General features: G+C 36.0%; 2 protein-coding genes across 2 annotated transcripts; one reads left to right on the forward strand and one right to left on the reverse strand.

Annotated features, from left to right (window-relative positions):
• Positions 1 to 1,096: 1,096 nt before the first annotated feature.
• LOC131673019 (cyclin-T) lies at positions 1,097 to 23,027 on the reverse strand. The gene is given in 11 exon segments (XM_058950649.1): positions 1,097 to 5,299; positions 7,558 to 7,648; positions 10,877 to 13,573; positions 13,662 to 13,853; positions 13,931 to 14,021; positions 14,478 to 14,523; positions 14,751 to 14,874; positions 15,092 to 15,302; positions 16,191 to 16,329; positions 16,332 to 16,567; positions 22,408 to 23,027. Coding segments are annotated over 10 exon segments (3,759 nt in total). The 5' UTR covers positions 16,495 to 16,567; positions 22,408 to 23,027; the 3' UTR covers positions 1,097 to 5,294.
• LOC131673020 (KAT8 regulatory NSL complex subunit 2) lies at positions 21,712 to 27,106 on the forward strand. Its single transcript, XM_058950650.1, has 8 exons — positions 21,712 to 22,375; positions 24,820 to 25,089; positions 25,179 to 25,360; positions 25,439 to 25,607; positions 25,683 to 25,846; positions 25,922 to 26,181; positions 26,261 to 26,401; positions 26,493 to 27,106. Exons 2-8 carry the CDS (start codon positions 24,827 to 24,829, stop codon positions 26,742 to 26,744), a joined length of 1,431 nt encoding a protein of 476 aa, XP_058806633.1. The 5' UTR covers positions 21,712 to 22,375; positions 24,820 to 24,826; the 3' UTR covers positions 26,745 to 27,106.
• Positions 27,107 to 27,193: the final 87 nt, after the last annotated feature.

Below are 27,193 nucleotides of genomic sequence, written 5' to 3' on the forward strand. Positions count from 1 at the left end.
ATCCGGAAAAAGGGAGAAAACGTTTTAGCTCATGAAAACTCAAAAATATGATTAAAAAATTTTTTTGGGCGTCAGATTCACAAGTCTGCCAACAACTGGGGGCCTCTTCTGAAAAAAAATTTTAGCACGGGGCCTATTCTGAAAAAAAATTTTAGCACATGTCATAAGCATTTATCACATCTAAAGTGATTAATTCTGTGGTAAACTGAAGTGACAAACTGATTTACCACAAAATTTTTTTTCAGAATAGGCCCCCAGCCAAAGATTTTCCGCCACGCATGCGCATTAATACGTTAATTTAAATTGCTAATCTACCATACGAAAATCTTTTTTTTCTCTATTTTTAGAGGGGGTACAAATTCCAAAAAAGCATTTTTCTGATGGTACAAATTAAAATGAAACTAGTGATCTTTTTTTTTTAAGATATCAATTATTTTTCTGCCAGGAGTATGAGCTTTCCGAAATATCGTTCTTTCCGCTTTTTTTTTTAATTTTGACGGGGTACAGATTCCAAAAAAGCAATTTTCGGGTGGTACAAATTAAGACGAAGCTAATGGTATATATATATTTTTTTTTAATCAATCATTTTTCTGCCAGGGTCGTTTCGATCAAACAGCCGTCGTGAAATGCTACCGACGTTCTGTTATATATATAATAATCCATTAAAATGGTCTTACCTGTACTAATTTCTGCTTATACTACCGACACAGTATCTTAGATGTAGAATGCAGCTGATAGGCATAAAATAACTCCCGCGAGATGGCTGAATTTAAAATCGGCAAAGGTAAAAACTTTCAAAATATAATTTTACTTTCAATATTTAATGAAATTCGTATTCAATTCATTTTTAGATATAAATTGGCAGTCTATTGAATCAGTGTAAATGAATCTTTGATAATTGGTCAACTTTTCCAAGAACAAGTTTCAAAATTTCATTGCAAAATTAAATATACCAAAATCTGTTTCAGCGCGTATTTTTACATACGACAATAAAGAAAATGTAATGAAACTTGGGTATAGAATACTGTTTTGCACTAATAAACTGCAGACTGAAAACGGGAGCGTAATAAAAATAATGACAATACTATTTGCACAGTACAATATTAATTTATTGATATTTACAGGTACATAATAGTAGAGATTAATTATCTAACGGCATGAGCAAATGGAGGAACAAACAAGAACACTGTGTCCTTTATCAATAATTTGTATTTTTTTTCGTCGTTTATTTTTTATTTCACAAAAGCATTAGTATCATAGGTACTTTTTTCATCCGCTTATTTTGCTTGCTTTTACCTTGCTCGATCTTTCTTTATATTTATAATATTTACATTGCCACAGGCTTTGGCCCACTACTTTTTGCTCGCCTGAACATGTGGGCGTTTAACAGAAGTTTCCATAAATTGGCCGAGTTTCTGTGTACTCTTTTACTATCTCGTAATCTCTCATTTACTCCCGTTCGTGCAAACAAGCGCGCGTGTACTTTTGTTTGTTGTACCTGGCTCTTGTTGCCGACATTGCATATCACAAATAAACGCAGGTATTCATTACATTTTTCGTGTTGAAGGCGCATATTCATTACAGAGGACCGTCGGCAGAAAGCAGCATGAAACTACTGCACTTCTTGAAAACATTAATTCAGTTTTTTCAATGAATATAATATTTTATTGGTATCATTGTCACATCGATACGTAGAGAAAATATTGATTTTGTTCTATTTCTATCTTTACAATTGATACGATATGATGCCTAATTGCTTGCAAATTTCACCGAATGCAATTTAATTCTACTAAATGCAACTTGCATAATAAAATTTATTGACAGTTACTTGCATCCGAGTAGGTGGGTAGTATAAAAGTCTTTAAAGTAAAAAATGATCTCATATAATAGTATAGTTTCTCGGCAGTTTGCTAGAGAGTAGCGAATTTGTTATTTAACAATCGATTACTTCTCTGAAAAAATTTGTCGACGGTCCCTTCAGTGGCCAAGATGCTCTTCAATTGCAATTGAATTACATTTTCACAATTTTTCGAAGGAATAATATTCTAAGTAATTATATTCACGAATTCAGACACAAGCAAAAAAAATTATTGCAGCCTTTTAAAATCGTATATTTACGTTTCGTGTAGTAAATTACGAATTGGTTGCGATAATAAATACACTTAAATAACGAACATACATACATTTATAAAATTACGATTTATTTTGTGTTGTGTATTTTTTTATTTTATAATTTTTTTTAATCAGCAGTTTGTTTAATCGAAAAATTTAACGTTCTCATTAGCTCTAAAGATGACTTTTACATGACAGTACGTGACACATTAACTCATTGTCGCTATGAACAATAATCAAATGATGTATCATATGTGTTACTCTAGATTAAGTGAACTTATTATGCATTAGTTAAGTTATACAAAAATCGTTAAACAGAAGATACTATTATGCCAGTAATTTATATAATAAAGCATCCAAAGAGTTAACAAGTAACATTAAGTCTACTCTGCTAAAGTACATACTTCATACTTTTGCCGTTTTTCGTCTTTTCAGTTTTATCGCTTTCGCACGCAAACACAACTCAATTGCCATCGATTACATAGCTTTTTTCATCAATTTGGACTTGCCTACACGTTTTACAAGTATTACTTGCTTCTACGTACTTAAAAAAAAAGTAGAACGCACTAGCGAACTGTACGATAATTCGCGAATAAAGAGATTGACTACAGAAAAAATAATCAGATGCTAATTTACTTATAATAATAAAATAATATAAATAAAACCTATTTCGGCTGATTGGCCCTTGGATTTACAATTTCAAAGTCGCAACGCACCGAGAAGTTCAATTCGCTAAATTAATTATTAGCATGCTAGATATAAATATTTTTTCCTCCATTAAACTTGTCAGTTTCAAACGCATTTTTTTTTTATATTTTCCTCTCAGTATGATCACTGTTAAAATATCCTGTACACTTTCGTAAAACAAGATAACGGCGATTCTCTTGTCTCTGATCTTCCTCTCAAATTTGCAATTTTTCTTTGAACGTCTATGTAGGTTTCCTGCATACTTATGAAAATAAATCTCAAAAGAGAACCCGCGAAGAGAAAAGAGATCGTCGTTTGCCAACTTTTCGTTTATTTTTTTGCGTTTCGTTATTTTAATTTTTTTGTATGTTTTGTGAAAGGGTCATACTTTACACTTCGTATTCAACTAATTTACATATTGTATTTATTTCGGCGCATTTATCATAGGGAAACGAAGCTATACTTTTATATCTTGCTGTCGAGATTCGCAAAAGTAAAAAGTCATCGCCTCCTATTTGGTTTTTTTAATTTAGTTTTCCTAAACTTTCTAACGCCTACTCGCTATCACACTTGTCTTTTACACTTTTACACATCATGATAAATTCCAAAGTTCCATTTCTTTTTTTCTCGTATCCCTAAAATCTCTCCTAAACGTAAAAGATTCACTTCACGCGATTATTTTATTGATTTACAGATCGCGAAAGTTGGGTTATAATAAACTATATGACTTATACGCTAGCTTAATTGTTTTATTTACAGTTTCCAGTGTTTTTTTCAGTATTAATGCTTGCTACTATTAGCAGTGAAAAAATGTAATTCGATCACAATTGATAGTTCGTTTCTCCTTCGGTTCACTCATTCAACATTCCAAGTTCTGTTACTTGACGTGGTGTGAATTTCCTTTACGTCGAGTAAAGTTATGTACATACAGTGTTCTAATTATTTTTTACATAACTTCTTATAAATATAACAATTCGGTCATTCTAAAAGCGAAAAAGAAATGATGTTACAGTAATCGTACAAAAAATATCATGAAAATCGTCTTTTTAATTTTATTTTGTAGGCCGCTCTGAAATGAGATAAACGACTTTTCGAACAGTTTTACACTGAATCTTTGAGTGTTTTATTCTTTCATTTTTCAACATCTAGTTTAGTATCTATTGAATAGCCGAAAAATGGATTACATCTCTTGGCAAATTTTCTTTTCTCATTTCTACTCTACGGTTGCTATGTATCAAACACAAATTTAATCATATTTATTCTCCTCATAAAAAATAAATGTATTATTTATCTTTGTGGCGTATATTATTTGCCCTTTAAAATCAAATCGTGGACATTATTACTTGTATTCATCTAATATATATGAATTTATTAATATTGTGATAGTCCTCTGCAGTCAGTCAAAAAGTTAATTCTATAGCAACAATAAAAAAATGCTTTTACGATTATTTTTTCTTTACTTTAAAAGGTCAGATATTTGAATTATATGAGTGATTATCAGTTCTTAAGACGAATGACAAGATATTATTTTATATATACATACAATAAACTTATGTATATAGAAATTAAAGATAATTGTTTTTTCAAACGTTTAAGTGAACGACCTGTAAAGTTGTTTGCGTGTAGTATTTTGGTTCATTTATAAATGGTGAATAGAACAATGCAGCTTTTACCCTTTCAATGTTGTGCACGTGATAATCGTAAGCTAGTTTAATATAAACCATCAATTTAAGAAAAAAGTTTGTTAAGTACTCAACGTCGGTAGGGTAAAAAGTACAAGTATTTGTTATTTCGAATAATCTGTTTTTTCTTTTTTTTTTTGCTTAGCGATAGTTTTACACGTTACACGTAAGAAAAAAAACATTTTATATGCTTAGAATAGCAATTCTATTCGTTGATTTAGCACGTTTATCTGAAAAAGCAAGAAATTAATCGAAGAACTTTGAAAGATGATTTATTTATCGTTTCATTTTATTTGCTAAAAATTGATTTAGTGTGCCAAACTTGCTATTTCGGTAAACTGTTCGGCGAGCTACAGTCGCACGTAACAACAGAAATGACGCGCGACGAGCAGATTAATCGGCTTCGTCGCGCAAAGCACAAGGCAACGCTCACTCGCACACTCATTACACTCTTTCTCGAACTTTCTACGGAATGCGCCCGTAAGATGATTCTTTCTTTCGTGCGTGTGTGTATGTGTACGTGTAATACAATCACATCCGCAGCTAAGCGGAATTGGCAGCAGGCGCAACAACATTTGCTTACAACTTAAGTCGTCTTACGAGATAGGATTTTTGTTATTTGTCTGCCTCTGGTTGATCACATGAGTCGAAACCGTGTAAGTTTGCGAATATAGATTTTTTCTATCCTGACTGCTGTTACAACGTTACAGTAACGTTTCGTATTTGTGTGTGTTTGATCTCGTTCTTATTCTCTGTTCTTTCTCTGTATCTCGTCGGAGTGTGAACGTAGCGTTTCACGAGTATGTCATTCGATCATCCTAAAAAGACAGTTTCCTAGTTTAATTCCCTCTTTCTACTTTTTTTCACTTTAATTCTAATTCAATTATGTTGATCAGAGATGGGCGTTAAGTTTGTTTTCAAGAAAATACATATTGTGCTCGATAGAATTATTCCCATCTTTGATGAAAATTTTTTTTGGGCATGCACAGCCATTGGCAAATGGAGCGACGAGTAAGATCTTATTTTTATTATTTGACCAAACAGTTTGAAAAACCAAAACTTGTTTAGTAAAATCGATCAAAATACGTTACTTGTCGTTACATTTGACATGACTGAAATTCACTGATGAATCCAATTTTTTAGAAGTCTGGTTCTCAAAAAGTTGTGTATTTAAAAATTTGAAGAATAAAACGTGAAAAATTTTACAGACGAATGAAAAACAGATTTCTTGAAAAAATCAATTCACCGTTTTTATTATTTCAATGTTGCATTTAAGAATAGGAAACACTCATTTACAGTGAAAAATGCATTTTTCATAATGATTGATCAAAATGGAAAATGAGTCTGCAACGATCATCTAGAAATTTGACGATTATTTAATTGTTAAATTTCTAGAATAGTAAATGTAGGGTGCAAAAGATACCAACGACCATAAGTAACTACAAGTTAAGATTAATGAGCGTCAGTCTATCAATACAATTCAATACGTGCGAGATGCAATAATTGATAGATAACAATATGAAGCTCTTAAACAGCACGCTTCGAGTTTTTTCAATCAAAAATATTTGATCTCAATTGATAAACGATTTCGCGATGTTTTACGGGCATCGTGCTTTGCTTCGCATTAATTTATCCGTTTTATTCGCTGATACGCTATGTTGGCTGATGCATCAGTAATTGACTGACACATTAGAGTGAGGGTGTTTCGTTTCAAATAAAAGTATTTATATAATTTTCTAAATAAACATAGACAGGCGTATATTTGAAAAAAGAAGAATTTTATTTTATTAACAAATTAAAAACTACAATAAGGAAAAATAGTCAAGGAAATAAATGTTAGCACATAAAAATTTCAAGATTTTTCTTAAATATAAAATAATAATTATCATAATATGCTAACCTCCGATGTACAGTTATCAGCAATGTATCGCGACATTAAACACAAATAAAAAGTTATCTTGCCAAAATACATCGTTGTCAAGTGTACAAATTATTTAGAGCTACTTCGTATCTCCAAATCTCGATAGTGATCACAAAGTAGCTCTATACCTTCATTTTTACCTAAAATTTTTTGATAACTTTCACCGTTATAAAATTTATCACACTTATGAAAAATTTTTTTTTTCATATTTTTTTATATTTCAAAGTAAACGCGCAATACTTTTACACAATAAAATGAACGATAAGATGTTTTATTTAATAAGTGATTTAATAATCTTGATAATAAGAGCAATCGTATATTATAAAAAGTATTTGTAATAAAATACAATAATTTTTTAATTTTTTTTTATATTTTCACAATATGCAAATTGATTAATTTTTTCTTCGCAAAAATTATAACGGAAATGATTAAATTAATATAAAAACAATAGTTTTGATACTGTATTACACACACGAGTATCAAAGAAACGTAAGTTCGATTAAAAACTAAGTTCAGTTTACTCAGTCAACTGAAGATCTTATAGGACTCATTGTAAGATTAGTTATTTTTTCGTGAACAACTGTGTGATACTATTAAATTTCTTTTATTTCATTTTGATTTTCACAAGGTATTGACATTTTAATTCTTTCGCAAAATTATTACACTTTTTCGTTTGCCTACAAAGTAATAACTAAAAAAAATTCGGTTTTATCAAAAGTTAAGCTAACGTAATGTGACGATCAATTAATATTGCATAGTTGATCTGTACAAAAATGATGCTACTATCAGTCAATTACTGCGGCATTCATTACTGCCGTGTAACATTAGTTTGAAAAATCCTTTGACGACCTTGAAAAATGAGGTGTCTGGTAAGCTTACAAGTGATCTAATTATTATTTACAACGAGTGTATCCTCGGTGAAAGTATAAAAAAATAAATACATCTCTCGAGCGAACGAGCTCTATTTACAAAGTTTCCTAATAATGTTTCTTCTGTAAGTTTTTGTCTCTTTCAGTCGCGCCTCGACAACAAAAATCCCCGTTGACAACGTGTTTATATAAATCTTTATTGTTTTAGCTTTGCTTTTTTTATTTTTTTGTGGTTTTTGGTTTTTGTTTTTTGTTTTATTTTAGAAGTATATAGGCGGAGACGAACCGTAGCTCGTGGGTACAAAATTCTTCGTGAGTCCCTCGACGACGTCACCCGAATCAGTTAAAAGCTCGACGCCCTCGTAATATCGGTCCGGCTTAAACACACAACAAAAAAATATTCTCGGTTAAAATTTTATCTCTATCTATAGATCTAACGTCACGGAATTCGTCGGACAAATCGGCAGAGAGACAAAAGGGATGAAGCGTCCTTTGGCCACCTTTTTCTCATCATTGCCTTTAACCTTTTTCCTGAATTCTCATCGACGTCATTCTTCGAGTCAGCAAGAATTTATTCATCATTACAGCTTAGTTTAAGTTTGAAAGCATGTAAAAAGCTCATTGCATTCAAAATCTCTTTTGAGTGAGTAATCCACAATATCGACCTATTCATACAAGTGCACTGAACACGACATTTTTACGTGCTTTCAAACTATAACGTACATTACAGTAGTCAGAAAGTAACGAGATAACGTGCAAAAAGAACCAAAATACGAGAAAAGTCATGAAAGAAATATATAAAACCAAGCTCTACGTCTACACGTTTGATGCACAAAAATGGAAAATAAAGAAAAATCAGATATACACTATTACATACAAGAATGTGAAATGTTCTAAAACACTACAAATAATTTCAGATTTCAAGAGATCATGCAATTAACGATATCTTAAAATCTTGAAAAATCAACTTTTTTGTTCTACAGGTAACTACCATGTTTGTGTACTCATGAGAAGTGCAGGCGTTTTTTTGTGATTGAAGATTTTTTTTGTTGGTAGAAACGGACTTATATCAGAAAGCACCTCCGTCTCTAATATAGTGTGCATTATGATAAGAAATTTTAAATAAATTAAGTCAAAACGGTCTGTTTTTTAATATTTATATTATCACATTTTTTTTAACATAAGTATCTTAGCGTCGCAATTGGAAACACGATGTTAACTGACTTTCAACAACAGCTGTCACAGTTACGGGCGCAAATTTAACTGACTTTTTTGTTTTTTTTTTTTGTTCTTAGATAAAATTTGTAAAGCTAAAAGAAATCTCCACAACCAACTTCATAACATTACTCGACGAAAATAATTTGTACATAAAATAAAAGTCATTATATACAACTAATATACTCGAAAATTTACGCTCGCATTCACACACACGAAACTCATACACTAGTAAAAATGGTTCTTAAGTCTTTTTTTTGTTTTATTTTATAAATATACAACTTGTATCTCGTGAAAAGTTTAGAATAAAAATATCTCTTAATGTCCTGGTAGAGCTTAAGAGAATGTAATATACACGAAGTATGCATTTCTATAAGTGCAAATCACAGTCAATTATTATATGAAATCTTGAGTTATTACGCGTATCAATATCATTCGAGTTCAATTATGATTGAATTAAGCAGATTCAAAGCAACTACTCATTTTCTCATTGAAATAATATTCAACATCATTTACCATAATAAAAAATAATGGTAATGATAATAAAAAAGAAAAATGAGTAAAATTCGCGACGAACTAGCGAAAACTAATATTTTTACGAATATAGTAACAATATTTATATATCAATAATTTAATTACGTTTCCACTTATGTACAATAATTACATTTAGCTAAATCTCTTTCGTTGTCTGAGTACGTGTAACTGGAAAATATATACTCTACACTGGTCGTCTTAACTGAGAAAAAATCAAAGATCCTAATACTCGATTTTTAATACATAAAAACGTATTCTCCCACAAATGATTAGGATATCAATTTATAAATTATTTTTTTCTGCGGTTGGCGATAACTTTCTAACGTTTTGCGTATTTCGACGAATCTCTTTTTTGTGCTACGCGCAGATTTGCAGAATTAATCAGCGGATTACACAATCTCGATCATTTTAAAAATATCTTATCTCATGTGTATTTTTAAGGTGACTTGGTCCCCTTCATCGGTACCGACTTAAGTTGTACGCTTTTGAAAATTCTATGCAATTTTCAATCTGTATTCGTTCTATCTATCGCTATGTACAACTATATACTAAAATATTTCTCTTTTATTATTCGCTTTTTATCTATAAAAGTAATTTTTAGATTCGTTGAAAGAATATACGGCTATAGTAGCAGTATTCATTGCCTGTATTTTCCACATCTACTCGAGCCTTCTAGCCTACTAAAGTTCTTTTTTTTTTAAATTAATTTTCCAAGATTTTAAGCATATGCATTGCACTTATTGGTACAAAGATACTAAGATAGATGCAAGAAAAATACATAGATAATTGCTTTTATAGGCACTAATTAAAAAAAAAAAATAAAGACTCGCTGGTGTTCTAGAGCATTTTAGAGTAACACTCAAGCTCATAAACAAAAATAAAATAAAAAAAAATAAATTAAAAAAAATACTAGAAGTAGAATATTAATTCATACAGTGATACATCTACTACTAAAAGAGAGAGGCTAGGTTTGGCAATCTGCATACAACTACTGAAAGATGTACATTCGAAAAATTCTGGCGGAGAGATTGCTTTTCGCTATCTTAAAACAATTAATGTTAATTTATTGGCCATAAATCAAGGCATTTTACACATGACTAAATAAATAAGTAACTATTTACTTTCAACAGATAGATTTTTTCATTTTTCAATTTTATTATTTCAAGTAGTAAAAAAAATATATTTATTTCAATTGGCCCCAATTAAACTAAATTTTTAACAGTCAACATTAATCTCGTAACTGGAAAAGCAATCTTAGCAAGCCAAAACTTTCTAAACCAAAGAAGAAAGAAGGACTTGGATACTCGCACGTATCAAATATAAATATATATATATATATAATTAACATGTATATATAGATATGAAACAACGAAGCACGCTTATCAGCATAATTACTCAGGGAGAGGAGGAGGTGGAGGAGGAGGCAAGGAACTAGGCGGTGGGCCTTCCGGAAGTGGCGGCGGCGGGGCAGAAACAGTCTCTCCAATAAAGTTGCCGTCGAGGGTACTTTGGCTGAGCATAGGAGGAGGTACACTGGTGTCGATTTGGCCCTCGACAGTCATCATCGATGGATACATAGCGTACTGAGACTGCTGCTGGTACTGATAGTACATGGCGGCAGCGGGTTCATACATGGGCTGATTATAACCAACAGCAAAGACACCGGGAGGAGCTTGGTAGTTAGGATAAAAGGAAGGATGGGAAGGTGGTGCATGATGATGGCGCATGTAAGGTGGCGGAGAGGGGTGCTTCTGCTGACGATAGGCGTGGTGGAGCTGCGGCGGTGGTGGATACGGCTGGTAAGGGGGATAGCGACACGGCGGCAACGGCGGTCCACGTCCGCCTGCTCCACGTACCTTGTTTGTGCTGTTCGAGGGGTAGGCATGTCGGCCGTTTTGCCGCTCGTTGTTGTTTGACCGCTGCTGCTGGTGCTTCTTCGCCGCGGGCAAACTGCCTTCATCGCTGCGCTCGCGCTTCCTATTGGTAACTTCCGGATGTTGCTGCAGCAGGTGTTGCTGCGAAGAAGGTTGCTGCTGCTGGGCATCTAGCGTCTCCTTACGGATTTTGAGCTTTAGAGGTGGCGCGGCATGAGCCGAAGGTAATTGACCCGCAATTGGTATTTGCTGTTGCAGCTGCTGTTGTGATGGCGAGATGGTACCCTTGAGTCGCTCCTTGGGAATTTTTATCTTCAAGCTGCTACTGCTGCTGTTGTTGCTCGCCGAAGAGGCGCTGTTGATGCCGCTCGCGGTTGACGAACCAATGGACTCGGTGCTGAGGTTGAGCTTGTCCTTGGGAATAGTGATTTTGATAGGTATGGCGCTGAGAGAGCCGAGGCTGTTGCCACTATTGGCGCTACTCGCCTGGCCATTACCCTCGTCAGTCTTATCTTTCTCTTTCGACGACTTGTCTCGCCGATGCTTCTCCTTATCCTTATCCTTGTGTTTGTGCTTGTGTTTTTCCTTTGATTTGTCTTTATCTTTATGCCTGTGCTTCTCCTTCTTCTTCTTCTTCTCGGATTTGCTGCGATGCTCTTTGTCCTTCTTGTCCTTGCCCTCGGACGACGGTACTTCGACTTTGACGGCCGGCACCTCGACGTCGCACTGTATCGGAGCTACGAGTTCGCTCATGTCGACAGTCGAGGGTAACGAAGAAGCTTCAACCTTCTGCTCAGGTAGAGGTTGATGCTGTTGATGCTCGTAGCTTGAGACTTGCTGGAGCAACGAGGGCATGGGAGCGAGGGGTTCCTGAAGGAGAGCACTGATGCTCTGGGCCGATTTAAGCGGTGAGAAACTATCTCGCTTGATGCTGTTACTGAGATCCAGCTCATTAGACATCGAACTCTGGAACATGAAGTTATCGAGCTTCGATAGTGTTGGTTCTTCATGTGCCAACAGCTGTTCCGGCAGCTGTTCGGCTTTGATCAAGAAATTTGATGGGTCAATCGTCGAGTATTCGTGCTTCGAATAGCTTGACTCTAATCCATTGCTTAATCCATGATGGTATTGCTGCTGTTGCTGCGTTGACGGCTGCTGCTGCTTATACCGTTGATTCGATAAAGTAGAATCTGCGAGAGGTTTGACCATATCCGGAGGTGGTTGCTTTGCATCCTCGAGATTAGGTACTAAGTTTTTGTCGTCTGTCATTGATTTCCCCAAGTCGAGTAACCGATTACTGCCAGTCGTCACGGCGTCGCTGAAGCTAGAGATGAATTTTCGTGAGTGTTGTTCGAGAATCTGCATTCGTTGATCTTGATCCACGGTGGTACGAAGCTGCTGTTTCTGATGTGACGCGTGATTCGTTAACCTTTGCTGCTGCAGTTGCTGTTGAGATAGATCTGAGTTGAGTTGTGGTGTCGAGTTGGAACTAGAGAAAGTCAACATATCAACGTTCGGCTCGGGGGCCGCCTTTGGTTTGAGTTTCGATCTCTGCTGCTGCTGTGAAGGCGGTGGGATTGTTTTTTCCGGACTAAACAGCGATCTGTGTTGTTTGACTGGTGGATCGGGTTGCTCGTGTGCCTTTGGCCTCTTCTCAGATTTGGAGTCGTCGAAGGTTCCAAGACTGAAGGACGAGGAAGAACTGCCGTTCTTCATCGGCACCATTTGCGACTTGTGCGAGACTTGCGACGCGGAGACTGGAGCGTTCGGAGACTTGTCGACTGTGAAGGCATTCTGACTAACATTCAACATCTTCGACGAGTCGGCCATGGCAGCAGAATTTGAATTTGGCAGAGGCTTTTCCGGTTGATGGCCATACTTCGGAGGCTGATGTGACTTCTTCAGCATCATTGCTGCATACTCCTCCTTAATTTGCTCGGCCCTGGGTTTCGGCGGAGGCAATGGCTTCTCTATGAGTTTCCTCACCTCCTCACTTCTCTGCTCAAGAATGTCGGGCTTCCGAGCTATTCTCGAATCAGAAGAGTATTTGCTATAAAGCTTGGTGTCTTTCATCAGTTGTTGTTTGTTGTGCCTAGGATCCATCGTTCGATTGTTGTGCGGGAGACTATTGATAAGTTTCTCAGGCGGATGGACGGTCGATGGCTCGATGGTGTTGTTGAAATTGATAGCATCCTGATCGGAAGTATGCGAGCTATTTGAATGATAGCCAGTTGGCATTCGCTGTCGGTCTCTGTTAGGATCCCGAGACTGATTGTTGCCACTACTCGAATGTCTCTGAGCTACCATCTGCTGCTTCACATCATGCCGCGAGTTGTGGTGATTATTGTGGTGCACATTTGGTCTAGCATTGCTCGATGAGGTCGAATGTTTGTTTGGCATGTTGGACGCACCCATCTTGTGATGATGCGATGATGTGTGATGACGGTCAGGAACGGCATTCATCGCAGACGTCGATGCTCTCGCGGCTGCTTTCTCTCGCTCCATATTCATACGTTCGCGTTTCTCACGGTAATCATCCAGACCAACAGTCGTGCGGCCAGAAGAGGTGCTTGGCTTGGCTTTGTTACCATCTGTTTCTTCAGTCTTGAACGGTCTACTAGAAGTGAAATTGATCCCGTCAGCGTGAACAGGCGATTGCACTTTGCGAGGTTCCGACTCCTGAAAACGTTGAAAAATTCATCAATCTATGTTGTTGTCGCCAAAGTATGAAATGATGACTCGAGAAAAATATGCAATGGATACTGACAAAAGGAGAATTCACAGGATGAGGCATGTTTGGGCTCTGATTAGCCGATATGCTGCGGATTTTTCGTCTGAGCCTTGAAGGACACTTATCGAAAATGTGTAAAAACTCTGCTGTTAACTGTGAAAGTTGGGCCCACGTAACACTTCTGTCAACGTACCAAAACCAATCTTTGCCTTCATTGCTCATTGGTATCTATCATGAGAGAAGATCTAGATAAATTTCGTTCTCACCAGCAACTGCAACTTATGAGAATAATGAAATATACTAACCTCCCAGTTAGACCATTTACAAGCCAGATGAATGCAGAAACAAGCCACTACTGTTGGTTTGTATTGCAGACACATCGTGGTCAGGTGTAAACTGAAAGTCGTTAACAACTTTTTGAGTTTTTCAACATTTACAGTTGTCATTACATGCAACTTTATTCGTCCACACAGTTTACATTTTTCCGATCATGCATTTAATTTTTCGACTAGTGAAAGAACTATTTCAATAGTACTTTCACGTGAACGCGTATATACATATTTTTTTCATTGTTTGCTTTTTTAATTGTACTGTTCATATCATACACTATTCGAACTACATCTAACAGCAACAGATTAATACAATAATTTTATTTTGTTAACTTTAAAAACGAATATTCCACGAATCAATAACGTCGTGAGAAAACAAGCATAATTTTAACAAAATAGTTTTCATATGAATATATTTTAAATTCTGCGTATAAGTCTGTTGCTCAATCTCTATCAGCTATTCAGCATGCATTCTAAGCAATCAAATTATTACTATAATTTATGAACAAGTAAATCTATGCACCTGTTTGATGCCATGAAGTACGATGTTTGAGCCAAGTCCTTGCTAGCTGTGAATGAACACAAAACTTCATTGATTAGTTAATAATTTACTGAATGAACTGTTAATTTTGTGTAAACTATTGTTACTGATATCAATTGTTATTCAAAGGAATGTTTGATAGATTATTATGATATATACATGCATTATTTATTAAAATACTGAATACTAATGAATGTAATGTCAGATGAAGTTAAATAAAGATATATTTGAAAGTGCCTTGAATTTGTAACTTACCTTTTACTAAATGGCAGCACCTGACAACATGTGTATGTGGGTGATCAATGGCCACATCAAAGGCCAATGTTTGCAGCAAGACATTTTCATTAAATACTAGATCTGCAGCTTGATCTAAGTATTGCTGAAAAATCAAATTTTATAAGATATGACTAATCAATTTGACGATAACAATAATAAGATTGCATTCAGAAATTTTTGCATTTGTTTGATTGTACCAAAAAGCTCTATTGATTTCAAGAGTGTACTCACTACTGGCAATTAATTGATAGTGATTTAGAAGGCAATCATACTATACGATTAACACACACTATACATTTCTTAAGATCACTCACACTTACATCCGTCTTGGTGTCAAGTAGTGGTGCATCCCTATGAAGACACATGTGCGCGACTTTGATAACGTGCTCAAGTTTCCTTGGCTGCTCTTCTACTTTTGCAGCTAGAAACAGAGCTGCTGCAGCAATGGCATTTCTATGGAAGTGTGTCAGCGAGTGGAAAACGTAGAATCTGTGCATATACACTATAGCTGTGTTTATGCATAATTGAGACCTGTAGATAAACATTTTACTTAGGAATACTGATATATTAAATATCTACAATAAGTAATTACATTTCTATTGTAGCAACTTTAAAATTGGCAATAGCAGATATTTTAGTAATTTTTTGCAAAATTTTTTTCAAAAATATCTTCATATTGAGTCAATGAAACAAGGACATTTTTGTAAAATTATTTACCAAAATAGTGCCACGATTTTTCAAAATAATCTCTCTGCTCCAAAAATTACTATAGATTCATCAAACAATAATAATATTAAATATTACAAATATACATTGCAACAACAACCAAAATTACTGAAAGAACTAAAGAAGGTAAAAGATGTAAAAATAACCTTGAACCCATTATTGATAAAGAAAAATATCTACTAATCTTCACGCTATGCGAGATACACTTAAGGATACTGGAACCCGGTGAATCAGTCGAAAAACAAACAAATCTACTTGACAATGGAACTTTGAACAAAACAAAAACATTGAGTGCCCCCGTCAGTCTGCCAGCACACGCACGAAAACCGTCTTCGAGACAAAGAGGCTCTCTCCGAGGCAAAAAGCCAGCGTGACGAAAGAATACAAGCAAAGTGAAACGAAGAAATATAAAAACGAGAACGTGGCCACGGTTGACCCGTTTTTCGGGTGTTCGGCCCCGTTAATTGCATGCGCAACGCCCGAAAAATGCTCCCACACACGGTGTTTTCCTCAGCATCCGTTCACTCGTGTCATGGCAATATGAGGCGACATTTTGCTCGACCACGCGCGCATGGCTTTTCTATGCCGAAAGCGAGGGTACAAAAAGGCCTTGCGCGTGGACAATTGATAAAGACAAGTACGAAAGTGCTGATCGAACGTGAGGTAAGTACTAGAATAAACGAAATTACTCACACAGTGAGGCGCTGGCCCATGTCCTGGATAAAGTTGGCGGCCTGTTGCCTGTAGCTTAGTTCCTTGTCGCCGTCGATGCCGCAACGGCGGCTCGGTGAGTTGGCCAGCTGCTCCTTGGTGAAGTACCATCGTTCGTCGGCCGCCATTTAAGTTCACGCAGGAGACTAACCGCAGGACCGCTGCTGCAGATGGACGACGACGAGGTCGACGACGTCGTAGCACCAGCAGCCACCACGTCCTCGGCCAACTTCGTCACACTACTACGGCCGCTCGATAGATCTCGACGCTGCCGACCGATCAACATATATCGGTTCGACTACGTGCGAAACAACGCCAACTTCAGCTCGCTCGTTCCTTGCGTTACTGACGCTTCGACCCTGTTGGCAAACAAATTAGGCGTTCGGTAAGCCGCACATAAATTTTTTTCAATAATTAAGACGCAATTTCTGAAATTATGCGACGTTTGTGTTTACATACACTTGGAGATAAGTCTGTTCGTTTTTTTCGTTTGTCAGAAGAGACTCATGGCGAATGAAAAAAGTAAGCTTTGAAGGACGAATGATAGTCGCGCACCGCGCGAAATACAAATTGAGCTCTCGGCTGAGCGGCCTGATGCGGAATGTCGCCAAGTCGTCGGGACTCGGCTCGCCGTTCACGCAGCTTCATTAGCCGCCGCCATGCCCGTATCCCAAGATCGTTTGCGTACGGGGAAAACTACGACTAACTTATCGCGCAACCTTTGAGTCGCGGCTTATCGCGCTTATCGGACCGAAGGCGAACCCGACAAGCTGACTGCGCGGAAAGCGCCGATGCCTCTAGTAATTAGCTCGAAAACGATAAATGCACAGGTTATTTTTGCCGAAAGCGCAGCGCACTCCGCCGACGATTTAACACGCGGCAAGTGTAATCGTTACCTTGATCTTCTCGGTTGTGTACTACCCTCCACAAATGTACTTCGGCAATAAAGCAAAACGCTCTCAGGATTTGCAGATGCAAAAAGCGCTCGTAATTGCCGCTAAATTGTAGTCAATACAGATCACGAAAGATAACAGAAAACTGTAGATCCTTACTCTGCCGAAAACGAGAGGCAAGTGACGCAGGAGCAAAAGGACATCGACCAACTCACAAATTAGTAGGAATAAGGCCCACAGGGATGGGGATAGCGAGGGCGGAGCGACCACGCGCAGGCGTGTTGGAACCTCAGCGGAGGCCAAAAATTCACTTCGTAAACGATGGTAGCGACCACGCAGTTTGCGGAATGTCCATCCCGAGATATGCGATCCCCTTTGAGCTCAATATCGAGTCAATAATCGAAGCCCCCGAGTGGCAATGGCCACAAAATTGTATTTTCGACACTCCGTGCGCAAAGTGCGTCTTTCCCGCACGCAAAAAAAAATAAAAATAAAAATAAAAATAAAAATAAAAATAAAAATAAAAATACGGTACGGCACATGTTCGGGAAAGAGTCCTTGTCTCGTGTACCTTTCCACCCTCGCTTCGCTTGCTTTGCGCACGGAGTATCGAAGTGTACTATTCCCGCACTTGTATCGTAATGTACTATTTCAAATTCGTGTTTTCCGTTACTTATAGTACATTACGATACAAGTGCGGGAAATTAGATTCTTGTCTCGTGTAGCGTTTGGAATGTATGAATGGAAAGATACACGAGACGAAAAACTTTCCCGAACATGTGCCGTACCGTAGTTTTTGATACAACGTGTGAAAGGTGCGATTTTCAACGCATGTTTTCTGTCGAGCGTGCAGGAAAGACGTACTTTGCGCACGGAGTATCGAAATGTGTTATTTCGATGTTCCGCGTGCAAAGTAAGTATTTCTCGCACGCTTGGTGAAAAATGAGCGTTGAAAAAGTACGATTACTGCAGAACCCGCGAAATTGGATAAATTAGTCCCTTGCTCTATTTTCCAAATGAAAATACGTCGTTTTTTTGGTTTTTCTTGTTGTACCAATTTCTACCGTTCTCGAATTTTACCGAGGATTTCGTTTGATCTTCACGAGAAAACATAAATACCTGTCTACCTGGAAGGCAACGAACTTACAATGCATTTATTGCAGAATAGAGAGGCCTTGATGGGCCCTACAAATCTATTTTTAATTAGCTCATAGCTACTGCTATACTATTCCACGAGAATATCACTAAATCTATATTTGGATCCAACAGCCCGTCTACTTTCGTTCCGAAACAAGCTGTGAGTAACGGGAAAAGTTGTCGTGGGCGACTAGAAGTGCCGGGAAATTGTCTATCAACGATTTGGAATATAGAAAGCCTGTGCGTTTCTAGTAATTTACTTGTATCTTTTTTTTTCATCGTATCAAGGAGTCTGGCGGTATTAAATTACTGATAAAATTCTACATAAAAATCTGTACACAGTGAAATTAATCATAATGTTTCTTTTCATAACAATATTCCCCATTACTTGCAAGAATGTAATAAATTTAATAGATATTCCCGGAGTCGGATCATCTTTTTCGAGCAAACAGTACGGAACCGGTCTGCATTGCTGTTAGTTGGTTGTTTACGAACTACAGTTCCGCAAATTCAAGTCAAAGTGTCGATGAACAGTAGCAAAAAAAAAAAAAAACAAATAAACTGTTCGCGATGTTGGGAAATCCATTTCACGCGTACAAGAGAGCAACGCGCGGTAGCGTAGTGGCAAGCTGGTCGCGCGAGGCATCTTCCCCGCCACCCTCCACCCAGGCACGTGGGCCACGTGGCTGGCACGCGCCGGGCTCACGTTCTTGCAACTGTTTAAGTTATACACGACGAAGACTTTGTAACTATAGGCAGTTTAGTTTTTTTTCACACTTTTACTTACACTCATAGAAAATACCCACGAAAAAAATTATACTGACGGTTATTTTGCTCCCGAAATTTATCGAAGGGAGTGATATGCCGTTAAAATTAGAATTTTGCGGCGCTGTAGCTGTCACATTGGGGAAAAACCAGACCAACCATGATCAGAAAATGATCAGGAATGGACAGTCCGAAGAAATTTATTTATCAACTATACATATTTATAGTGGCACGAAAAGGGATCCAAAGAAATTTATTAGCTGAACCCAAGATTTACGAGATGATCGAGACAGTTGCAAGACAATTGATTCGGCGGTTCAGGTAGGCGCGGTTTATAGACCGGCTTTTGAGCCGGGGGAGGGGGAGAAAAATGCAGCAATTTGCGAGCATCAATGCCGAACCAAAGTCTCAACTCATTGTGTAGCGGCGAATATTTTAAATCTCGGCGCGGCTCATTAAATTGCACTTACGTGCTATATCTCCGATCTATTGCACTTGCTCGAACTTTTGTCCCTGGTCCGTTCGCAGACTTTTGTATCAAGCGACTAAGCCGGGTTGTTTCCTTATAAATCCGTGATTTACGACGCGCTGCACTTTCTGGAATATTACACAGCGTCTGATACTTTTACATTTTCAGAACGGTAGACGACTCCCGCATGATAAACTACATAGTGTCGTTACACTAATGACAAATGTATTAACTGAGGCGAGGATATTTGAAAAACACAAAGGTAACTAACGTAAAGCTAAAAGAACACGAAATGACGGTATCGATAAGATTACATCTTGAATTTTCACTGGCTCGAATGTCTAATTTCTTCTAAACCGTTTTGCGTTCGTAGAATCGATTTTTGAAAAATCTTTTTTCTATTTTATATGCTTGCAATTTAAATAAAATGAATTATTTGTTGTACTTTTGAAATAATAAATTAAATACGTATCTAAAAGGATAACTTAAAAGTTGAAACTCAATGAATAAAAAAAATAAATAAAAACTAATATTCTTAAATATAGGAGTACATTCCATATTGTTGAAAATAAAAATAGGAAATGTTTTTTCTGTCAATTATACTTTTATTTTATTAAAAAAAAATAATAAGATCATTGTCACAAAGTTTTGCATTTAATCTTTTTACTTTTATTCATGAAAATTAACTGCATAATAAACTAGTTAAATGTGTATAAGATATTTAATTTTTATTTTGAATGCAATTATTATAAATGAAACGGCGGTATTTTCCAACTATACAATTTTTTTTCCAATGAGGAAAAACAGTTTTTACACACAACATAATAAACTGACCAGCATATAAAAAAACAGAATATACTAAATGATAAGTTGTTGAATACAAAATATATTTTTTTTTTCATAAAAATACAACATGAAAGAAATCAAATATAGGAAATGTATTACATAACACTTGATATGAAACGTATGTAAACGACATAACATGAGAAGAAAAGTAATGCAAGAATCCGTGGTTGCTAAAGGGGAAAAAAGAACCATCGATTGCATAATGTGGTAAAAATATATTGTTAATAAAAATTACCCTAACCACCTAGAAAAACGTGCAAAAATACAAGCCAGTGAGACATTTCACCAAGGAACTTGCAGATGTCGCAACCATTTGAGGCAACTTATCGATCAGAGAACAGCTCTTTTTCTCTTCTATATATTGAAGGCTTACTTTGCACGAAAATATCAAGTAAAATATTTTCGTGCCCTTTTTACCTCGTCACCTTGTCACTGACTCAACTTGCGTGCATTTATCATGGACGATATTCGATAAAACTGCACGAAATTTCTTGATATTGCGTCATCGCTTATACGCGAACATAACCAAAGAGATAAAGCGATAGATTGTGTGTGTTTTAGAAAAACGAACCGTCGGCATAGGCAAGTCGGGGCATCCTGAAAGATTGACACCAACTTAGAGTTATATTATCTAGCAAGGACACAAGGCATTTTGTGCCCAGGATCGCGTCGGCACTCGACACACCAGGGCTGAACGTAAAATCACGCAGCCTTTTCACGATCGCTCTGGCGTAGACTCGAGCGACCCGAAAAAACTCTGATGCTCTTACGCGGAGTCGCATCTACACACACCGACGGAGCCACACATGCTAAGAGCGAGCGATGTGTGAAGAGGGAAACGCGCATGCGCGCTGGACGAAGTGATTGTCATCGCGGGTTTTTAATTTCTCTTTTCATATTGAGAACGTGCCGAAGATTTTTCTCTTTTCTTTTCTCACTTCTAAGTCTTGTAATTCAATGAGTTTTATTTACTTGATCATCTAAATGTCTCGCCGAAAAAAGCAAATGCTAAAAACGTTTAGAAACAGACAAACACATTTGTAAAAGTTATTAATCTTTTACAGAATATACAAATCCATCTTCACATTTTCACATTGATCGGGAAAAAATATACATTGAATAAGACATCGGAAGATTGAAACCGGAGGATCAATAATTCTCGGATAATCTTTCACGGTAAGGCCCGTCAACGTTTTCTCGGAGAAAGGGTTATTTGTCAATTTTCTAGACCTTCCTATAAGCATAGATTTAGAGGGGGGGGGGGGGGGTGCTTGGACACTGCTTTCTCGGTCAGGTGGTCCTTGGCTACCTATTCTGTAGCTATTATCTATACTTTGGCACGATTCAGTGGGAAAATCTTTCTGATAACTTTTTACCTTATAAGGATATTATATCTACTGCTACTTTATATTCCTTGAATCACCGAGCTGCCGCATCAGTTATGAGCGTTTCTCAAATAGGTCGCTGCATTGTCAAAATAGAGACATAAGCTCGCAAAAAAAAGGAAAAAAGTACTTAAATAAAAGTTTTGTAAGAAAAAAAATTTGATTTTACGAGCCTTTAACAGTATTTTTACAATGAGATCGTTGATGCGATTACCAACGTGTGCTTGTCGGAGTAACTGGTTTTTCTAGTACGGCGACGGCAAGAGCATATTGATAGCCGATGACCGTGCAGCATTATCGTTCGCCTAAGTCAATACAACACGGAGGGAGTGTTGTGCTGTACACACTGAATATTAGAAACTCTCGCTGGTCGTTCTCTCACGAGCAAAATGACAAAGCGAGCAACAAAAAGGGTTGTAATCCGCGTGTGTATGCCCACACACACATTCATAAATACATGTGCATGTGAGTATATACATATGTATATATATAGGTATATATATATATGTAAGTGTTTTGCACGATGAGAGAAGGAACGTCCGCGAGCGCCGCTGCAGTCGCCACACACAAGCGAACCGCCGTGGCGCTCGGAGGCCCTGTGATATATACTGTTGGTTTTTCTGTGCAACACTCGGGCCTGCGGAATAAATCGACCAGCAAACCTGTGTCAAGGTATCCGCGACAAAATTCTCATCACTTCTTACGTGTGTCTGTCTCTTTCTTTTTCTCTCACTCTCGAATCTCTCTCTGTGGGGGAACGAGATGAGGTGCTGCGACAATCAATGAAGGTGCTCGTGTCTGGGCGTCGTCGTGTTGGGTCCTCGATCGTCTTGCGCTCGTTTCTTTTCTCTTTGATATTGCACGGCTCAGAGCAGCCGCACGTGGACACACGAAGATTTGTTGAGAGGTGGTGGGTCGCGTGCGCGAGGAGGATTTTTTTAATTGTCTTTCGCGCGCGCGACGCCAATTATTTTACCACAGAAAACGCGAGCGATCCGATATGCTCACCCACGGCCACAGCACACCTAGCACCAGCCAAAATGGCCACGTCGCGGCCTTCTTCCTCACAACTCGCGTCAAATTAGCGATTTTTTTTCTGCATTTTTTGCCAAACTAATTCTCGATAACGTTTGTGCTTATTATGCTACGATTTTCTAATGTCTTCGATAACATAAATTGCTCATTTTTATTCTATTTTTATGGGTTATTAGTCGCTATTTTGATTAGCTCAGTGATATCGTAGTTCTGCGCGGCAATTTAAAAAATGGATTTTCAGTGATCGTTTTTTTTTTTTAACAGTTAATTATTATAATGTATTTTTTTCCAATTTCAAATAGATAATTCTCCAAACCTTCGAACTTAAATAAATCAATAGTAATTTAATCTTAATATCAAAAATAATTTAATCGTCAAAGAATCAGATTAATTGAGTAATTAAATTTGTTATTTACCGGCCAGGATGACCTAGTACCCGATATACTCTGTTCACTTATCCGGACGCGTTATTTGATATAGGTGTAGAAAGTTGTTACCAATCAGAGTATCGCCTTTATTGGAATTAATCTAAATGGCAAATTAATTAATCGGTATTAATCTTCAAGAATAGATTGTAATGAAAAATAATTATTAGTAAATGTATAAGTAATATTAAATGGCATGCTCTTCTAGAGCTTGCACTTTTTATCCTGAATCCGACGATTTATCTATAAATATCTTTAATTTCGTATCAACAAGTTACTGAAAGTTGTTAATTAATCGACGTTTTCGATTTGCTATTTTCTCAATCAAAATAGTAATTTTTTTGCTAGCATTTTTCTGCATGTAAATTACCACGTCCGGATAATGGAATATTGAATTCTGTTGTTCTACTTACCATTCTCGTAAATCCGATATTTTAATCTCAAAAACGCTACAGTATTGAAGCAACATTACATAATATAATCATTTATCTTTCAAGCAAGTCCATATGCTAACTGGCTAAAATGAAAATAATTGATTTTAGACATTGCCTAGTAAAACTTTTGTTTCTTAGCTGATTGATATACTGACATGAAAATAAAAGTTGGCTACGTCGCGCTATCATGCTAATGCATATATCTGTAGATTGATGTTTATGGCGTCTGGTACACGTGACGTTGCCAAGTTTTCCGTAACGTAGGAACTTTTATTAATATTAATATTTAGTTTTTTTTTTTTTTTTTTGAGTCGAAACAAAATGTAGTCTAACACAGATTGTTTATAGAATCTCAGGTAATGTTTTTTTTATTTAAATCACATAAGCATTAATGCTGAAATTTGAGAATATAAAATTAAAAAGTGTTCTAAACTTACAAGTCAATTTTTTAGTATGCTTTTTCAGGTAAGAAATCAAGAAATAATGTCATGTTTAATATCAACCCTTGTTGAACGGTCTGAAAAACATCCATTAAAATTAAAATTTTCTAATACTTATCCAATTATTTTTGGAAATTTACGAAAAAACATCTTTGTGGAAGAATTGTGCAAAATGTTAAAATAGGTCACTATAGTTTTTAATTAAATATTAATAAAAACCCCTATAATTTAGACAAAAATTGGTAACGCAACATGTATTTGATAGGCATAAACATGATTCTATAGATATATGCATTAATATTATAATGGAACATTGCCAAATTCATGTCGGTAATTCAGTTAGCTAAAAAAAAAATTAGCACTACGTAACGTCCTTAAGGGAATGTCCAGGGGTGCTTTTGATATAAATGTATCCGGTTGCGCAAAGGCTCTATACTGCAACTGCGCAATGTGCAGTTGCTACTACGCAACCGGACTTATGCATCTCAATAAGACCCTAGGCGGATTAAAGGAACATAACCTAAATGATTTCTGAATATCACATTCTATTTCACTTTTGAATATTTTGGAAATATTTCAGTCATCCATCATTCAGATTAACTTAAGGAATGGTGGATGATTGAGTTATTTACAATAAATTCAAAACTGAATGTAAATAATGTAATGCATGTTGGTAAGCGTCGGTAACCTTTTGTATTTTATATGTATGTACCTACTACTTCCAGTTTCGAAATGCACGCCGCTGATGATTCCACGATGAGTTTTAACAAATTTTTTTTCAGGTAGGACATGTTTCGTGTCCCCAAAGCTACAATGCCTACTTCTATAGTGACTTCGCCAATAAATCCATTCAGCAAACGACCAAGAGAATTTACTCAGTGTGCCTATACATCGTATGTTTGCAATCAGCCATGCATAGATTCTTACAGTTACTGCATAAGACATATTTTAGAAGATACTAGTGCTCCTTATAGACAGTGCAGTTTCATTTACAATATCAATGGCAGGAAGTGTCACAATGCTGCACCTAAATCAGATAAAAGGGATGTTTCGTAAGTATAACATGTTATTTTTAAAACAAGTTTTCTAAGCAAATATATCTTAATTAAGCCTATTAAAATATATATTTTTTTCATTATAGATATTGTCCTGAACATGCTAGGAGAGCTCAAATCATAAGGACAAAATCCAATACCAAACATTCGCTACCTGAAAGTCCAGAAACTTTACTATTAACCATTGGACATTATGTTAAACAAACAGATCCAAATATAAAGACAGAAAATGGAGAAGAATCCAAAGATAAAGTTATTGATCCTTTTAGTGAGTATTAATATTGATGGATTAACTTAAATAAACAAGCTATCATCATTCTTTAACTTGTATTCTATCGTTTTTTAGATGAAATAGACGCTTGCAAAATAAATGCAAAAGGGCCAGATATTTTAGACTATGCTAGCTCCTCAGAAAGTGATGTAGAACCAACTGCTGTTACAGATACTGTCAGAGGGACTTATTTAGATGATAGTGATAACGAAAGCTTACACAGTGCAGAAGAAGATCCTCTAAGGTATATATATATATTTTTAAATATTAAAAGTAAATAAAATTGATCAACTAAATTAATGGTTGATTCTTTTTAAAGACATGCTGGTGTATATACGGCAGAAGAAGTTGTCTATATTTCTAGAGAAAAACTAATGAGGTTACAATCTTTATACATAGATCAATTTAAAAGATTACAGTACATTTTAAGAGAGAAGAGAAGAAAATATTTACATGCCTTAAAAAAGGAAAAAGAAACTTTATGTTAGTTTTTAGTATCTAATTTATGTTATGATTAATTCATAGATTTCTAAAATAATTATAATTGTTTGGTTACAGGTAGCATTCATGATCAAAAAAAAGATAGTGCAAAAGAAAAAAAAACCTACCAAAAACTCAAGGCATTAAATAGTTACCATAGACGAAGTGGCGTTGAAGCTATTCTCTACAAAAAATTGATGGAGCGACGAGCAGAAGTGGCAGGTGGTCACATACAAAAGTCGTCTAGTACGCAAAAATGTATTTTCACGGAAGGTGGAGTCAAATGTGGAGATAAAACATTACCCTCGTCTAAATACTGTCGCAAACATATACTCAAAGTAATTGTCTTTTTTAATTATATATTTTTTCAATTTATTACTATTTTGTAGCTATAAATTAACGTTATTCAATGTTCAGGACCAAAACCAAGTATTATTTAAAGCTTGCGGTGCTATAGAAGCAGATACCGCATGTCATGAACCAGTACCTGTGATTTTCGATGCAAATTGTGTATTCCATTCTCAGTTACCAAGTGAAATCAAATTAGAACCTATGAAGGTAAAGTAATATGAATTTCATATGATTATCCTCATTATAATGAACCTTTTTGATATAGCCATATTTAACAAAGATTGTTTTTCAAATGTAGTTTAAAGAAGAGAAACCACCAACCGTAGAAGTCACCGTAAAAGAAGAAAAAACTAGTATGGATATTGATGTCGTTGGAGGAACGCATGAAATAGACCCCGAAGATGATATGGCAGGTATAATGCGTGAAATGAACGATGTTGTTAACAAGAAAACGACTTTCAATGACAGTATCATCAGCGAAACAAGCACGGATACAGCATTTAGTTTAACGGCACAAATGAGTGACAAAGATGAAATGATATCAATGTGAATAATTGAAGGTGACATCGATACTGTTACCAATAACATTTTCCAGTAATGTAGATGTCGTTTTATTTCTATTTTTTATCAAATACTTTAAATCACAAGTCACCCTATTATTGTATAATAGTATTTATTTAGTCAAACTAAAATTTCATTTGTACATTATTCAAAAAATAGTTATAAAATGTAAATAAGTTGTTGGATATATTTATAAAATCAAGTTTCTAACTAAATTGACTTACTTTACTCCCCATCATTAACTCGCTCAAGTAAATAATAAAAATCAAAAAACATCAGCAATCTAACGGAATCTGAGATACAAAATTTGGTGTGATTTTTTTTCTTGCAAAATAGAAATAATCGCAGTCCCAAAAAATGTGTAGATAGAGTAAAGTATATAAATAAGCCATTTAAATTCTTATATATATATATATATATATATATATATATATATAT

This window comes from Phymastichus coffea, unplaced genomic scaffold (assembly GCF_024137745.1).
Source record: "Phymastichus coffea isolate CEN01 unplaced genomic scaffold, Cenicafe_Pcof_1.1 PCOF00164, whole genome shotgun sequence".
Taxonomy (NCBI): domain Eukaryota; kingdom Metazoa; phylum Arthropoda; class Insecta; order Hymenoptera; family Eulophidae; genus Phymastichus; species Phymastichus coffea.